The sequence below is a fragment of the Anoplopoma fimbria genome, chromosome 10, assembly GCF_027596085.1.
Source record: "Anoplopoma fimbria isolate UVic2021 breed Golden Eagle Sablefish chromosome 10, Afim_UVic_2022, whole genome shotgun sequence".
Classification (NCBI taxonomy): Eukaryota; Metazoa; Chordata; class Actinopteri; order Perciformes; family Anoplopomatidae; genus Anoplopoma; species Anoplopoma fimbria.
The window spans coordinates 5134598-5151638 of record NC_072458.1 but is presented as its reverse complement, the minus strand read 5'-3'; the positions used below and the strand labels follow the sequence as shown (position 1 = coordinate 5151638).

The 17041-nt window shown below is 41.3% G+C and overlaps 3 protein-coding genes across 3 annotated transcripts in view; all 3 read left to right on the top strand.

Annotated features, from left to right (window-relative positions):
- The window catches only part of LOC129097643 (uncharacterized), a 2822-nt gene extending 909 nt beyond the window's left edge, over positions 1–1913 (top strand). Inside the window, exons 4-9 of the mRNA XM_054606550.1 lie at positions 1–60; positions 412–664; positions 964–1071; positions 1169–1312; positions 1454–1533; positions 1691–1913. The exon at positions 1–60 is cut by the window's left edge and continues 146 nt beyond it. Of these exons, the coding sequence (XP_054462525.1) occupies positions 1–60; positions 412–664; positions 964–1071; positions 1169–1312; positions 1454–1533; positions 1691–1889 (844 nt within the window). The 3' untranslated portion in view covers positions 1890–1913. The remainder of the gene's footprint in view (positions 61–411; positions 665–963; positions 1072–1168; positions 1313–1453; positions 1534–1690) is intronic.
- A 2064-nt stretch (positions 1914–3977) lies between these two features.
- stmnd1 (stathmin domain containing 1) lies at positions 3978–6618 on the top strand. The gene is made up of 5 exons (XM_054606548.1): positions 3978–4050; positions 4142–4263; positions 5667–5798; positions 5900–6100; positions 6604–6618. Exons 1-5 carry the CDS (start codon positions 3978–3980, stop codon positions 6616–6618), a joined length of 543 nt encoding a protein of 180 aa, XP_054462523.1.
- A 2616-nt stretch (positions 6619–9234) lies between these two features.
- On the top strand, positions 9235–16894 carry rbm24a (RNA binding motif protein 24a). Its single transcript, XM_054606051.1, has 4 exons — positions 9235–9685; positions 10802–10925; positions 11154–11208; positions 16282–16894. The coding sequence occupies exons 1-4, from the start codon at positions 9518–9520 to the stop codon at positions 16631–16633; spliced, it is 699 nt and encodes a 232-aa protein (XP_054462026.1). The 5' UTR covers positions 9235–9517; the 3' UTR covers positions 16634–16894.
- The last annotated feature ends 147 nt before the right edge of the window (positions 16895–17041 follow it).

The window sequence follows — 17041 nt, the reverse complement described above, 5'->3', positions numbered from 1 at the left end:
GACCAACGAGACCAGAGAACTGCTCCAGAAGCAGATCTGCATCCTGCTTGAAAAACTGAGGTCCGACAGACATTTAGAGTTGTTCTGAAATATGCCGTTGTACTTTTTGTTTCTGAATTTTACTTTCCCCTTGATTCAAAGAATTCTCCTGAACTGTATGACTGTATTATGTTAACTTTTCGGTTTAAGAAGCAACTTAATGTTGAGCTGAAATCCAGGTTTTCTATATATACAAATATCCTCATATATTTCGTGGCCACTTTGACTGAAGTGGATTTTATTACGAAAATGAGAGCGTCACTCTGCATATGTTCCTGCAGTTTTTACCAGTGTAAAAATAGTGACTCTTTTTATCATCACAGATCTGCCTCTGTTGTGACTCACCTTATTTCCTCATCCCTCCTCCTCCAGGTCTCTGACGATGATTCGCACTCAGCTGTTGGCGGATTTTCAGGACAAGAGGGAAGCCATCAAGCTCACCACAAGGTGCATCATCCATCCCCTCAACACGCCGAGCTCCCAGCTCCCCGCCGGTCAATACAAGCCCAACTATGTGAGCTATGACCAGTGGCTGTCCCACTGCAAGGACCTGAGGCTGACGGCTGCTAACCTGATTAAGGACTCCTCTTGCTTCAGGCGAAACCTGCGTTTTACCCTGGTCAATGTAAGACAATAGTGACCATACCTCAAAGCTTTAGACAGAGACTACTGAATACAAGAGTTTAGGGCAAACTGAAAATAAAACTCAGTTTTGTACCTTGCTCCTGTCAGAACAATATGAGTGCATAGGCCATAGTATTTTTTCATCTGATATATCAAAGATTTCATTTAGCTTTTTTACATTTTTAACCCTCATTTATCTAGTTTTTGCCATCATAGACATACAGTCATATCAATGTATGTCCACTCATCGATATGCATGATTGCATGCAATAACTTTACTTTTCTGTGTTACTATTATAGCTAAAAAATGCCCAGGAGCGCCAGCGCCACAGCTCAGATGATGCCCTGAGAAAAAAGATCAACGAGCTGAGCAGGGTGAAGGACACGCTGATCTGGGAGAGGCAGCGGGTCAGTCAGTCTTACTCAGTCTACCATCCACAGACCAATTGTACTTGAATTGATTTTGATGTGTATTCATTCTTCTGTGGCTTTCTATGATCTCCAGATGAGGGATGAAATGTCGGATCAGACAAAGGACATACAAAAAGTGGTCGGTCAGATCAGGAACTGTGATTGCAAGCTGCATCAGGCTACCCAGCGCCTGGACATCCTCCATCAGAGACCCAGACATGAGCTCTGCCTGGACCAGGTGAGGGTCTCGCTAAGCAGTTACACGTCATACATGATACGGTTGCAGTCGGAACCACAGAAATGCTTAAATGACCTTTCAATTCTTGTTACCTCTATGGAAATAGGACAGCTTTAACCTTTAACTGTTCCTCCTCATCAGCCCCTCTTCAGCCTCACACTGGAGAAACATGACCTGGCAAACATGGCAGCTGGACTTCACCCAATACTGAAGCGCTCTCAGTAAGTCTGTCCATTCACTAAGGTCACAATTTTACCTCTCTAATGAGACCAATCTGTGTTTGTAGCTTGTCACTTCATGTACTTGTTTTGAATGCATTGACCATCTTCTTTATAATACCCTGAACGCACTGATCTCAATGTTAAACCTCATTTGTAGGCAGGACCTGGAGCTCACACACAGGCGCCTGATGATCCTGGAGGACAAAATGGCCAAAAATGCTCATACCCTGGAGGTGGAGCAGAAATGCAAGAAGCTGCATCAGAGCTTCCTACCTGCTGTCGACGCCTCTGTGGTCTTTGCCAACAAGCCCAAGCTCCGCGCGGGCCACTCCAGCGCCTACTCCTACTTGCAGTAGAGCCTGGTAGAGTGCACTAGCGCTCTTCTGCACCCCTTTGTTCTTTTCATGTGGTGTTGCAAAATAAATAAAATACCTTTTAAGCAAAATTACATTGGCTTTTCTAGAATCAGTTTGTGCCTCTCCTACCTATAGTTTCAGGTGATATTGTGGTTTAGGAACATACTACCAGCATAATTGGTTCATTTCTAAAAGGCCTTTTTTTTTTTTATTACACATCATATACCTGTTTTGTTTTGGGGTTTTTTTTTGTCCTCAAAAATCTTTTTTTGGTGGGAAATGTGTATATCAATGCCAAATAAAATGTTTTGCTGCTAAAACAAAATAATGTTAACATTTAAGCCGATGCAAGAAAGATACTCATGGTTATTTATATAAATCACAGTGATTCCAGTAGTCCAGTAGTAGTTTTTAATATATTTAGATTTGAGCACTTTCAGGAAGTGGATCAAATTAATAAATGATTCAGTATTTCACAACCACCACTTCCTTTCTGGGATTGCCAGTGTAAGATGCTATGAATATGCATGTATGCCTGGAAATCAAAAATCTACGCGCAATAAAACTGAAGGGTAACCTGAAATGATTAAATATTACAGATGTACATGGTGCATAATGTTTATTGTGTTCAGGCATGAGGGGAGGTTGAGTAATGGGAGGGTCCTGGCCTTAGTTTGACCTCGGGACAGTATTTCTGAAACCCTGCATACAGAGACATGATGCAGGCTGAATGAAGTGGATCCGCAGGACCAGAAGTGTGAAGAAGGTGCTTTGTAGTGTCCTGACTCTGACACCCACAGCTTGTTCCTGGGTGTCACCTCTTTAACCGGGTCAGATTTATTGTAGCAACGGGCTCTTAGCAACGCTCCGGGTCCATGGAGAGTTGTCTCTGTGTGTGTGTGAAGGAATGCAGGGCCACACGGGTCAATACACAGAGAAATAACGCACCGAGGTGTCATTTAAAAACGGATATTTATGACTTTATGACCCCGTCGCTTTGAGGTGAATATGGGATGCTGCAGCTCCTCAAACACCGCGGTGCGACCGATGAGAGCAGAGGAGAAGGAGCACCAGGTAGGCTGCCTCTCACTAGTTTCTGTGTCTTACTATTGAAGCACTATACTTTGGCAATAACTGTCAAAATACAGCATGAGACAATGTTAAAGTTTTGAAAGCAAATGGTGGAATATTCAAGTCATTTCAGGGGTACTTTACCAAAGTGAAAGTAGCAAATCACAGTGTAAAGAAATACTTTATTACCAGTAAAGCTCCTGCATATTATGAGCAAAATGTACTTAAAGTATCACAAGTAAAAAGTGCAAATATGCAGACACTGTGAAATGGGGTCCCTTAATTGATGTACCTTATAATTACATTTTAGATATTTAACAGGATAATTGATTTATTAATGGATGATTAGCAGTATAATAAGATATTTGTAATGCATATATTTAAAGGTACATACCCTTTAAAACCTCTTAAACCATTCATATAATTTATGAAAAATACAGCGTCTTAATATATTTTCTTATCCAAAAATGATCTACATAATTTAGCGTTGCATCTCTGAATTTACACCTTGTTTAAAACATGTTTATGTACCATCAAAATGACACTTAAATAAGAGTACAGAAATATTACATTTATTACTGCAGCTGATCCAGATATTTTAATGACTTTGTTTACTGTTGGGTGGTTTTAATCTGTATCAATTGCATCATATTATGAGATAAGGTCACAGAATAGACTTTAACACTGTAACTTATTAGGTTTCAGACTCTGAGATGATGTGATATGTTGGTGTTACCTGGTGTGTTTCATTAATGTTCCTCAGCTACTGTGTTCATGATAATGTGTCAACACACAGATGCTACCATAGCAACATCATGTCGGTGATATCATACAGAATGGGGCCAGGACGTAAAAAAATTCTTGGGCCATTTTTCTGCATTTTGTACTGTGTCTCTATGCTGTCAGGATGAGACAGGAAGTAAAGTGGATGGTCGTGGAGACTCGGCCGTGTCAAAGGTCACCACAGACAGCGGGGTGGTGTTGGACAATAGAGACATCCCTGTGCTACCTGGAGCGATGCCCAGGAAGCTCCCTCCTCTGACATCTGTGTGTGTTAGAGAACGCGATGCGTACAGAATTACACAAGATGGTGAGTGAGATGAATAAAACACAGTGTGTCATGCTGTAGAGAAAATCCAGTGCAAACAACCTAAAGTGTTTTTATTTTCTCTGTCTCCCAGGCACACTGCAGGAGCGACCAAAGTCCAGCGAGATCCTGGAGGAGCTGCTGAACCAAGGCATCATACCAGTGGGACAGAGCAGAGAGAGGAGCAGCAGGGCTGGAGAGGCCTACAGCATCATGGTGAGTACCTGGTGCACACCGTCTATCCTTCTACAGCTGAATTTAACTTTACCAATATCAATACTGTGATATTATAAAAAAGCTTTGGTACATGGTCTTTAAGTATCTGCTGTGGCTGAGCGTAATGAAAAAAGGATGCTTCTACTTTAGTGTTAGGTTTGTGTATACGTATATTTCAAAAGCATCGACAGTCATCTACCATAAAACTATTGATATCAAGGTTTTCTTAAAGAATATAGTGATATTCAATTTTGTCGCAATTGTCTCAGTTAATACTCAATTTTTGGAATCTACTAAGATTTAAATGTATTAATGACAAATAGTAGGTTCTCAAATAACAAAAAACTATGAAGGATAATCAATGGTGGGTTAAAGGTGTGGCTACAGCCCGATGTGCCTATAGACCTTTTTCACAACTGACAGTTTGACATTTTAAAGTAGTAAAAACAATTTAACGATGTTAACGATGGCTCAGTTCAATCAAATGTCCCAGTGAGAGTGGACCAGCATGCACAACACCAGTATCCTGACACTAGCTTATCTAATCGCTTGTGTGCTTGTCTTAATGTCTTTTATGTAATGCATGTTGTGATTTTATGTCAAAGTGGGTACGTTGGAAATATTTGGATGTGTGCTGCTTTCTTTTTAACTTTTAACATTACTTTTTGTAGCCCCTACTCCTTTTCCTAAAGAGGCTGTGCCTTTTGCCAGTGCTCCATATTAAATAAGAATTTGTTCTTAATGACTTGCCTAAAGTTATCAATTACACCTTTGCTTTTCCTCCTGACACGCCGAAATGTCTGCCATGAAAAAGGTCTGCACCACACACAGGTAGTAAGAAGTCTATCCATTGAGGGTTATATAAAGAGAAAATCCCATAATATATGGTATTTAATAGCTCTTTTCACAACATGCATTTTGACTTGTCATAGAAAAAAAGGGTATGTGGTAGTCAGAACATTTATCATGCCTCTTTCCCATTAAAATGTCCAAACAGGCCTTTCCAGTTAGCAAGCATGCACAAAATCAGGGCCCTGTACCGGCATATTAACTACACCTGTGTTTATCCTGCCAAGACATGCCAACATGTACACAACACTCACTGCTGTCCTGGAAGAATACACTCCTAAAAATAAAAAACAAAGCAATAAAGTGCATTTTCGTACAGGAAGTTGATGATTTGAGTTGCCAAATTATGTTTCGCACAGGTGAGGTCAGTCAGTTTAAATTGATTGTTTGATTGTTGATTGTTTGTTCTCTGTCTCCCCCTGCTCTGTGTGTGTGTGTGTGTGTGTGTGTGTGTGTGTGTGTGTGTGTGTGTGTGTGTGTGTGTGTGTGTGTGTGTGTGTGTGTGTGTGTGTGTGTGTGTGTGTTTATATATGTTTGTGACATGTTTGTGACAGCTGGATGACAAGGAGGGGGTCAAGCGAAAGCCGCCTGTCAGACTGGAGTCCCTAAAGGCCAAGAAGGCGCAAAGTGTCCCCAGCATAGAAGAGATTGAGGAGAAGATACGACTTGCTGAGGAGAGACGCAAGGTACAGTTTGTGGGTCATCACTTACCTATGCTCTTTCTCTCACAGTTTATCTCATTGTTTTGCCTCCCAAACACTCATTTGCTCCCTCCATTGTCTCTCAGTTAAGGAAAGACGAGCTAAAGATGCGTTTGAGGATCAAGTCGGCCCGGGTTCGGGGCCCCGCTCCCACCTCCAGCACAGAGGAGGACGAGGACACAGCCCTCACTCTTGTGGAGTCGCTGCAGTTACCTCCCACCCCGAACCCCCTCAATCCACTGCCCCACAGCCAGATAACACGGGAGGAGGCCGAGGGTGGAGAGGGGGTGAGAGAGGCTGGAGGAGACGGCAGAGAGGAAATGGGGAAAAAAGACAAGAGAGAAGGGAGGAGAGTGAAGGGAGGAGAAAGGGGAGATAACAGAGGGGAAAGTGCAGAGAGGGTTAGTGAGGATGGGGATGGGGAAGGGGAGGAGGAGGAGTTGACCCAGGTGGAGGAGCTCAAGGAGGATAATCATCTCACAGCCTTGGAGGAGCTGGAGAGTGATTCTAGCTTTCAACATGCAGAGGACAAAGAGGAGATGTTTTAATTTTAATCCAAAATGAGCCATGAATCAGCGCTAAGAGCGGTAAAAGAGAGGAGAATGAGCCAAAAATAATTCCTTTTGCACAGACGAAAGGTTGAAACTAATGAAATATGTATACAGTATATTCTATAAGAAGAAATTACCTTTAAATAAGATGTGATGGGCCCTACAGATGAAACAAGGCTAATGTGAATGTGAATGTGAATGGTTTGTGTTTTCATGAAAACGCACTGCTTCCACTGCAGGGAAGGGAATTGTAGCTCAGAAATAAGCACAAAGGAATATGAGGGTTTTCTTTCCAAAGTAATATAATTTACCTCAGTGAAGGCTTTAATAAATATGACCAAGACTTTTTGCCAACGTACAAAATAAATGTAATGAAATTTTCGTTTTACATTTAATTGTAAAACATGATTCTGTTGAGTCTCATTCTGCATGTGAAGGTTGTACCTGATCTGTTGGACAGAAGATGGCGCTGTTTCAGTGGGTTAAAGTTGTATCACAGCTCGCTGAAGTCAGTGAACCTCATCTATAAAAATGAATTATCAGTAGGAGGTTTTTGGCAACATGTGGAGTAGAGATGTGTAAAGTCAAGTTGTTATTGATCAATAAAGTTTTATGTAGTCAATGTTTATGAATGTGTGTGTCTAAAACGTGGAATGAAAGTAGCGCATTTACCATTTTAACTTTTATATACATTGTTCAGAGAGGTTGAGGTGTTTGGAGAACGACCTTAGTGTGACTGAACTGTCGGTATTCAGCTGTTCCAGTGACCTTTGACCTTTAGCTTTTCTCTTCTGACAGGTGTGTGTGTGTGTGTGTGTGTGTGTGTGTGTGTGTGTGTGTGTGTGTGTGTGTGTTGCCAAAATGGATAACAAGCACAAAGTTACAGCTCCTGCTCTCCAGCTCTGCGGTTTGTGTCTAGTTTAAAGAAAAAAATGGGACACAATTGAGATTATAAAGCGTGTTTCTGGGGATTAATACCGACACATAATGACTGCACATGTGACGTCGAGTATTTCTGAAGATTATTGGAAATTAAGTATCATTAAAGCTTTCAATGGGCCCACTGCCTGTTATTGTAGGATTCTGACTCGTCAGCATGCTGCACATGAACAGAAAACAACAATCGGACGCAACCTGACCGGATCCCCATTGTTGAGCCTGGGAAACTCGATCCTGGCCCCCTGTTTTCAGGACTCCACTCGGACTTTAAAACGCGTGTGGCTGCATGAATAAAACAGTGAGAGAAGAGAGACTCTCCATCGGGTCGCATTTCTTTGTGACGGTGGCGATTCACCTTCAGATACATGTGACAGTTATACGGTTATATTGAAGAATGCAGATTTTGGTTGTGGTTTCCATCATCAGCCAACGAATGGAGATAATTAAACAGCCAAACATTTCTCAGCAGACAATGTCAAAACAAATACACTGGTGATTGCTTATCAGGGTGCACCTGTGGGCTTGAGTCACCTGACCTTTAAGATAAGATAAGATAAGATAAGATAAGATAATCCTTTATTATTATTATATGCAGGCTTACAGCAGCATAGAGTTAAAGTGCACACAAGAGACATAGTAAAGAAAGACAAGATAAAAATAAAAATAAAAAATAAAAATAAAAAAACAAGTATTATAAATAAGCAATAAAAACAGTAGAAAAACAAAATAACTGAAATATAATATTTACAGACAGAAAAAAACTATTTTAACTATTATTGCACAGTGTTTTTATTGTCATGTGTCATGTGGTCTGCTGGGAGCAGAGCTGGTTTTCATATTGGTAATACAAGATATGACGAGAAACGTCTTTTTCACAACAAATATGAAAACACAATGATGTGTTACATGTGTTACATGTGTTACATGTGTTACATGGGATGTATGTTGGCCAAACAAGAAGCTCACAGAAGCGGAGCCGCCATGAATGATTAACAGCAGCTTTCCTCTCACATTACCGAGGGTGAGTTATCTGATGATCCATCCAGCAGAGAGCCAGATGAGGCCAAGCTTCACAACCTGTTTTAATCATTGATGTTCACAGACTCTTGATTGAATTGATCTCTGACTTGATTCTCTCCCTGTACAATATGCGGGCTGCCTGATTTAATTATTAAAATGTGATCACCATCTTTTTTTAAGAGAGCAAGGGTTGATTCAGCAGAATGTCTTCTTCCGAAGGACACGAAAAGAAAAAAAATCCAGTTTATTTATATATATAGCTTCAAATCATAACATAAGTTTTCTCGAGACACTTTTAATTGGAAGATGTCAGATGTGATTTTCAAACCTGTTCATTAGGCCACATTAAGACCTTTAAGGAGACATTAAAAACAGAAAATGTTTTAGTAAAACACATAAATCTCTGCCTGTGGCTGTGGCCAACCCCCAACAAGTGGACTGTCTATCCTGAAGAATGATCTTTCTCGCTGAGCCTCAAAGCTGCACCTGTCTGTCTGCTCACACCTGTCTGTCTGCTCACTGCTGCTGTGATGTGTCTGTCTCCGAGCTCTGTCCATTAGGGAGACATCATTCATGCAAGCCTATAGGAGAAAAAACTCCAAATCCGGTTAAAATCATCAGATATTTATTTAGAAGGAAGCGAAAACCACACAAATATCCACTTTTTAAATGTGTTTCCACATATGCACTTCCTTAAAAGTCCCTGCCCCCTTTTTCCCCCAACATATCATTAGTGTAATCAGTTTTTTTGTGGCCCCTGATGGTTAATTAAACGTGATTCTGGTGGAGGATCTTTCTTTGTGAAGGAGCTCCAGTGTTTCCCAGCTGTTTGTGTGCACTGGTGGGCGGTGCAGAGATGGACTGAAAGCTGGGTGGAGTTAAGAGCAGCTCTTTTAGGAATGGGACCCAAACCTATTTAGTTAGACAGCAGAGTTACCAAGAAGAGCTGGAAACACCTGATGGTCTCTGTGGGACAATCCGCTCCATAAAACTCTCCTCTTAACTGTCGGAAGATAAATCTACCTCCAGGCTTCATTTTTCGTCAAGTTTTTGTTGTGTTTTCTCTTCTGAAAAAGTTACAGAGCCGGCTGATCTCTCGTTTACTCTCTTCATCCAAAGAATTACTGATAAGGAGACATTGCACTACCCTATTTTTTCTAAATTGTTCCTATTTATTGTATTTTTGCACTAACGATGCACACCACGCAAAAGGACACGACCTATACGAAGATTTTTGTCGGGGGTCTTCCCTACCACACCACGGATTCAAGTCTCAGGAAATATTTCGAGGTGTTTGGTGAGATTGAAGAAGCGGTGGTCATCACCGACAGACAGACTGGCAAGTCCAGGGGTTATGGATTCGTAAGTATCTCGCTTTACCCAAAACATCTCTATCAGTTTTATACAGATGTAAAAAAGTAACTTTAAAGTCCTGCCCTGACGCGTCTCTGTTAAAGTGCGCGTCTCTTGCTGTCTGTCACAATATCATGACTAACATTAATGTAACTGCAGTCATGGGGTGTTTATGTTTTTCATAAGAAGTCATTGCTTAAGTTCGTCATCGGCTTCTGTTGCAATCTTGCACCCACCGACCTGTTGTGCTTTGGTGTGTTAGTTCCCTGACACGTTTTAAAGTGAGCTGCCCTCAATCTGACAGCTCTGGTGGGCTGAGAACAACCTCATGTGTTGATATTACAGAGTGTGTTTCTGTTGCACTGGTTTCATCATCTAAAAGTTGTTTACAAAGAAAAATATTTTTGCACCCACTTGTCTTAGGCCATTCCAGACACAGTAGAGACATAAAGCAACCAGCAGTCCAATGCTCTACTCAGAAAGGGTGTTTTATTTAGGGAATTCATTTATAACAGCTGCTTAAATATACATGTAACAGGGCTGCCTAAAGAGTGATCTAGACACAAAACTTTATTTGGCGTTTTCACAGACCATTGTATGATTGAAGTGACTTTGGCACATATTACCAGTGGAGGTATAACGTTGCACAGTCACCCTTGATATGCACACATATCCATCTAGGTTTGTATGTAGAAACTCACATTTCTTTGAAAATACTCAGTTGTATTTACTTCAACTTTTATTTAAATCCTCTCTTTAGTGTTTAAGAATCACCATATTAATGCATTATTTCATCCAGGTCAGTGAGGTATACCTAAATTGTTAGGAGAGGTAAAATGAGAGAGATGTCGGCTAGTGAAGCTCTGAGAGGAGCAATAAAGTCTGTAATGGGAGCGATAAGGGGACGATCTCAGCCTGGCTCCCATTCACTGCTGACAGTTTCAGCACATCGACGACTAACATGCATACATACCTGTATACTAAAGTATGTTTTCTGTCTTTTTTACAAACACACTGTGTTTCAATATAACTACGTGCTTTTAAGCCAATCAGCAGGAAATGGAAACAATTTACTCACCAACTTCAGTCATCCACATCTTCCTCATGCTTTTACTCCTCTGGCAGGTGACGATGGCGGACCGCTCGGCTGCAGACCGGGCCTGTAAGGACCCCAACCCAATCATTGACGGCAGGAAGGCCAACGTCAACCTGGCCTACCTGGGGGCCAAGCCTCGGGTGATGCAGCCAGGTAAAGACAGTAAAATCAGAATCAATACAATTTTAAAAACACAGCAAACAAGACAATCAAGTCCTTCCTGAGTTTCCCCTCAGGGTTCGTTTGTTTTTTATGTAGCTGCCACTGATGTAAGAACATGTTAGTAGGTTATAAGGTTATTCACTCATGTTATTTATCCTTTCAGTTAAGAAGTGAATGCTGATTGGACTCCTTGTTTACATTATTTCCTTTGTTTTGCAGGCTTTACCTTTGGTGTTCCCCAAATTCACCCTGCCTTCATCCAAAGGCCTTATGGGTAAGTACTGAAAAGTCTACATGTATTTTAGAGGAATGTTGGGATGTACACATTGCATTGAATTATTTAAACATGTTTTAATTGTTTTCTCAGTTTAATTTGTGTTAATTGATACTATCAGTCTGTTATTATTTTTATACCCCAAACAATAATAAGAGGTGGAAGTTGAATGTAGTTTTTATCACTGTCCGCCAGTCAAACTGTGTTTTTGTGTGTGTGTGTGTGTGTGTGTGTGTGTGTGTGTGTGTGTGTGTGTGTGTGTGTGTGTGTGTGTGTGTGTGTGTGTGTGTGTGTGTGTGTGTGTGTGTGTGTGTGTGTGTGTGTGTGTGTGTGTGTGTGTGTGTGCGTGCTGAGTGGACAATGATTGAAAACCTTCAGCCTGACTCTATGTTATCTATCTTTCTCTGGTCCGACAGGCTCGCTTTCGGTTAAGCTAACTGTGCTGGTTTGTGACATAATCACAGATCAGAGAAGGGAAATACCTGTAGACTCAATCACACACAAACAAGCTCTCAAAATGGTGATTATAGATGCATGTACGTGGGTTTTGACCTGTTTTTTTTATTTTATTTGAATAGAACTTAGAGCTTTGTGTGCGGTTATGAAGTGGTGTTGTTAGCTTAATCGTGTGCTTTCTCACTTTAATGACCAAAAAAACAGAATTGATTGGATTGATTGAATCTTTTTTGTGGAAGCGTGTTAACTTTGCCAAGGAAGAGTAAAGTTTTTGTTGTTTTCGTTTATTTGTTTTGCTTTAGCTTGTGGTTGATCTGTGTTTAACAGGATGTGCTGTTTCATGTGTTTTCTAGCTGTCTTGTTGGAGTGAGTGGTGAATTTTCTGTGTTTTCTTTTCTTGTTTTTTTTTGTCCCCCGAATCATCTCCTTACTTCCATTTCTCACATGACTCACTGCTTGTGTGCACTAATATCATCCACTTGGTGTTACTAGCAGTTTCTCACATTAACACAGCGTAGCAGCAACAACATCCCAATGAAAGTGTCTCTCTTTGCCATATTACTGCTGGTCCACTCCGTCAACTCTCTTATCTTCCTTACTGTCTCCATATATCTTTGCTCATCTCTACACCACATAGACTTTTGGTCACATAGACCATTTACCATCAGAAACGCGAAAGTGGATGTCTTTATGAATGAATGACAATAGTTACTATGGGAGCTGTAGTCATACCAATATGTGTAATTATGTGTGTACATGTTTGGTTATAATGGTACAGATGAGTATATGCTCTATTGTGTTGTATTGTCTGGTGTTTGTGTGTGTGTCTTTGTCCGCTCACATAGTCCCAAAGTCTCCAGTGTGACACAAACAAATGTCTCTCTCTCTCTCTCTCTCTCTCTCTCTCTCTCTCTCTCTCTCTCTTTCTCCCTCTCTCTTGTTAAGGAAAACAAGCACACCCATTGTGCCACACAAAGCCCCGAATGCTGACGCTGCAGTCGCATGAAGCTCTGTGTTGAGTGTATGTGTGTGTGTGTGTGTTGGGGGGGGGGGGGGTCTGATGACCATCCCTCTCTGTCATGTAAGAGTAGAGCAGGGGCCATTTAAACAGGGCCAGAGTGGGTGTTTTAGGGCCAACATTAATGTAAAGGCTTTCCATGTGCACATTCCTTAACAGTCATATTTGAACCAGAACCATCCGTCAGTTTGTCTTTCACAATAAACACGTAGGGAAAACTTTGTGTTCAAAGTTAATACCTGAGTGACAAAAGTAAAGTTTACCGATCAGAGGACACCAGCAGCCCCCGTTGGCATCCAAAGTGCTCCTCTGTTTGTACAATGTCGGATGAATACAAATGTCATAAGATGAACCAAGTAGGCACATCTCATAAAAATAGTGAAATTCAAAGACATCATGTTTCTAATCGGGCACAATACAAATCAGGAAAATGTGAAAGTATATAATGTGTCTTAAAGACTTTACCTTCAAAAGAGATGGCGCGAACATCTAATTGATTCTAATTGCCCTCTCACATCCTCTAACTGCTCATTAAAACCATCGGAGTGCATGTTTCAAACTTAGCATCTTCATGTAAGGATTTAAAATTTAAAACTTTTTCTGGCCTTACATAACTGTCTTGGTGTCTGATCCAAGTAGCTTTCTATGTGTGGATTATGACTAAAGTCTGGACACCAGGTCTATCTGTGCCTCGGTCATAATATCAAAACTCCAATGTGGAAGCAGGACAGGTGTGTACTGCCAACCTCTAAAGCTTTCATGACACAAAAACACACCTCACAAACATTAGATCCCATACATTTGTGCTCTCTCTCTCTCAGAAGACCGTACACACGAAGGCAAACAGCCTTTATTTAGCCTTGAACTTTAATGACTGCTGGGTTGCGTGAACGCTGCATTCCAGTAAAGACACACACACACATACACAGAATAAGTTGCCACACTATAGCTAGCATGGCTTCACGAAACAGCCATACATTCACTGTTTTTATTTCATTTTACTTATTTTATGAGTACCTCCAGGTAAAAGAGGTTGATTTCTTTAATTAGGAGCCACATTGGATGGATCAGCCAGACCTTTGCTTCCCGTGGCTAAAACCTCTGCTTATGCTATATGTGTGCCAATCTACCCGACCATCCCATTAATATAGTAGTAGTTGGGAATATGAGACAGCTAATACAATCCTAAAAATGCATTGAGCTCAGAGTTTGATTGAGAGAGCACTGGAGATGGGTTCATACCACTTGAAGTCCTTTTTTAAAATGTTAAAATAGTTGTCTGAGCTACACCCTCCTCAGTCAATCATATACGGTAGCTGTTAAAAACGTTTTGGGGCAATGTTTGCTGTTTCTTAATGCAATTAATGCAGAGTCACAATGGACTGTTTTTAAAAAAGTATGATGTGCAGCAGAACCAGAGATATCGTCTTTTTTATTCATTATATTATTCCCTATTAAAACCTTAGACAAACATTATTTTTGACAGTTTTATCAAGCAAGTTATATTCAGCTTGTTGCACATTATTTCTTCAAACTTCAAATACATATTGCCATATCTGTAGTAGTAGTTAGTTAAACATCATATTCCTCACAGTTTAATTTGATTGGTGAGGAAAGTTTTGGTAACCATTAGAGTTGCAGTGTGTACTGTACATTAGCTTTTTATTACATATTAGACAATGGCCCTGTAGTGTGTCATTCAAATCTAGTATTACGAGTTTCCACCTGTCTGCTGGTGGTGAACAATTCAGTGATTTGACTTTGACTTCAGATAAAAGACAGGAAATGTTCTCACTGCTATTTTGTGAGGGAGTTTTAGAGATGACGTCCTCTCAAATCATCCTGGAAACCTGTCTTACCCTGCTGAGTTTCATTAGTGCTGGTTTCAAAGGAGAGATTTAGTGTCACATGATGATAAAAATGCTGTTTCTGAGGGTTTAGAGTGAGAATTAAAGTAACTCTGGAGAAAAAACTTAATTATTTTCAATGCTGACATTTTGTTTCTGGCCTTCAAATTTTTTCTTACCTCTCTATGTGTTTAACATTGACCTTTGGCCTTTACTGACGGCCAAACCAAACCTCTACAAATCCATTTAGTTTCAGTTATATCCCTCCCTCTTCTTTTTTATGTCTTTTCAGTTGAGTGATTGTGCTGTGCCAGTGTTGTAATCGGTCTAGTCGAGGTGGACTATTTTTACATATTTCTTCCTCTGTGATGCCTTGCTGTTGTTTTGTTTTTCCTGTTTTTCTCCTGGTTCACTTTTTTTTGATTGAGATGTGGATTGGATAATGGAGTGCTCACAATAGGGTTGCCACGATAGATCCTGCCTTTCAACCTTTAACATTTTCTGCACCTCCTTTCATTTTTTCCCAAATCCAGACTCAAAAACGTGACCACCTGATGTTCATTTATGCAGGCTCGGCTGATTATTTTATCCTTGATTTTCTCTCAACAGATTTTTGAGCCACTACAGTCACATAGCTGTTGTTGTAGCTTTGTGCAACAAATATCAAATTGTTTCTGTCAGGCTGTTACCTCTCATCCATTTGAATTATAGTGAGATTGAATATGACACTACTTTTATTTGTAAAGTGGAAAGGGGGGTGGGGCTGTTTTTCCAGGACATCCAAGACTGAATTTTGAATCCAAAGTTTTTTTCTTCTTGCTTCCACCTGCAGTCAAAAGTTGACAGTTCACTTCTCATTAGTTTAAATTTCCAAAGCTCCACTCACACTTGCTGTCCAACTTAGTTTCCAGACCTTATAGAGTCTGGGGGAGGGGGTTTAAGACTATGTCATGGAGGGCAGAATGTGCTCATTGTTCATATTTGTTTATTTAATCGAAACATCCCTGGGTGCGAAGCCTAGTCCCGGCTCCCACTGCTGCCTCCCCGGCTCTTTGTCCAGACACAGAGGGGGAAATGGCCAGCAGCGTCCCTTTTTGAAAACTGTCCAGCTGTCAAAGTGGCAGTGACATTTTCACAATGCCTCCCTGGGCTCATCTCCTCTGTCCGCACCCCCACCCCCGGCACTGTAAGCCTCCCCACCCATTCGCCCTCCAGCAGGCAGGGGGGACGGCACCAGAGCCAAATCCACATGTGACAGACAAACCAGCTGCAGGTTTCACATCCCAAACTTTTTCTTTCTTTTTCTTTTCATCTCACCTCCCTCCCAACCTCTCTGTAGCTCTGCCTCCGCAACCACAAAACTCAAAATTAACTAAAACAAGAAATATGAAACCTGTTCCCATGTTCCATCCCATAAAGACCATAACAGCATCACCTCCTCCAAATACAATGGGATTTTTTAGTAGATTTGAGTGCCCTTAAACACCTCAAGGTGTTCAAAGTTTTCTTCACCTTCTAGTCTTCTTTTCACAGTGAGATTTCTATTTTGGCAACCCTATATTGTTCTAATCCCTACTAGCAGGCATTTCCTTGGTGTTCTTGACTGGGGGATTGGACTGGGGCTCAGTGGTGGGTGGTGGGTGGGCGCTTGGCCGCAGTGTGATGGAGTTGGGTTGGGGTTTTAGGGTGGGTGCTATTACTCAGAGACTGGCTGAATCAAACTAACCTGTCCTATGTGTGTTTGTTTCACAGCATACCGGCCCACTATGTGTACCCTCAGGCCTTCGTTCAGCCTAGTATGGTCATCCCTCATGTGCAACCAACAGCTGCTGCACCCACCGCTGCCTCCTCCCCATACATCGACTACACCGGAGCTGCCTACGCGCAGTATTCTGCAGCTGCAGCCAACGCTGCGGCCGCCGCTGCATATGAGCAGTATCCGTACGCCGCATCCCCTGCCGCTGCAGGCTACATGGCTACTGCCGGGTACGGCTACGCAGTCCAGCAGCCTTTAGCCGCAGCTGCCCCGGGCTCAGCTGCGGCTGCAGCCGCAGCCTTCGGTCAGTACCAGCCTCAGCAGCTGCAAGCCGACCGCATGCAATAGCAGCCACTGCAACCACTGGACATGCAGAGAGAGGAGGCCCGCCCACGGCCACAGCTGATTGGTCATGAGAAGGAGCAGCGAAGGAAAAGGAAGAGGGAGTGGCCTTAAGGGTGGGCGTGTCACTTAGAGGCAGAGTAGCTTTAAAAAGGTGATGATGATGATGGTGGTGGTGGTGATGATGGTGGTGAGGTGGAAACTTTTTACAGTAACTTTCCAACTTGCTGTGCTTCAACCAAAAAACAAGAAAATGAAAAAAAGTCGCAGAACAAATAACGGAAAGTGATTTACTATTATTGTTGTTGTAATTACTATTATTATTATTATTATTATTATTATTATTATTATTATTATTATTATTATTATTATTATCATTACTATTATCATTGTGGTAGAGTACTTATTTCTAGA

What these genes read in the sequence shown, in the direction of transcription:
- stmnd1 (XM_054606548.1), top strand. Translation starts at nt 3,978, where the DNA reads ATGCCCAGGAAGCTCCCTCCTCTGACATCTGTGTGTGTTAGAGAACGC. An exon ending in GTACAGAATTACACAAGATG is followed by an intron (nt 4,051 to 4,141) that starts GTGAGTGAGATG and finishes TCTGTCTCCCAG; the next exon opens with GCACACTGCAGGAGCGACCA. An exon ending in TTGCTGAGGAGAGACGCAAG is followed by an intron (nt 5,799 to 5,899) that starts GTACAGTTTGTG and finishes ATTGTCTCTCAG; the next exon opens with TTAAGGAAAGACGAGCTAAA.
- rbm24a (XM_054606051.1), top strand. Translation starts at nt 9,518, where the DNA reads ATGCACACCACGCAAAAGGACACGACCTATACGAAGATTTTTGTCGGG. An exon ending in GCCTCGGGTGATGCAGCCAG is followed by an intron (nt 10,926 to 11,153) that starts GTAAAGACAGTA and finishes TTTGTTTTGCAG; the next exon opens with GCTTTACCTTTGGTGTTCCC. An exon ending in TTCATCCAAAGGCCTTATGG is followed by an intron (nt 11,209 to 16,281) that starts GTAAGTACTGAA and finishes TTTGTTTCACAG; the next exon opens with CATACCGGCCCACTATGTGT.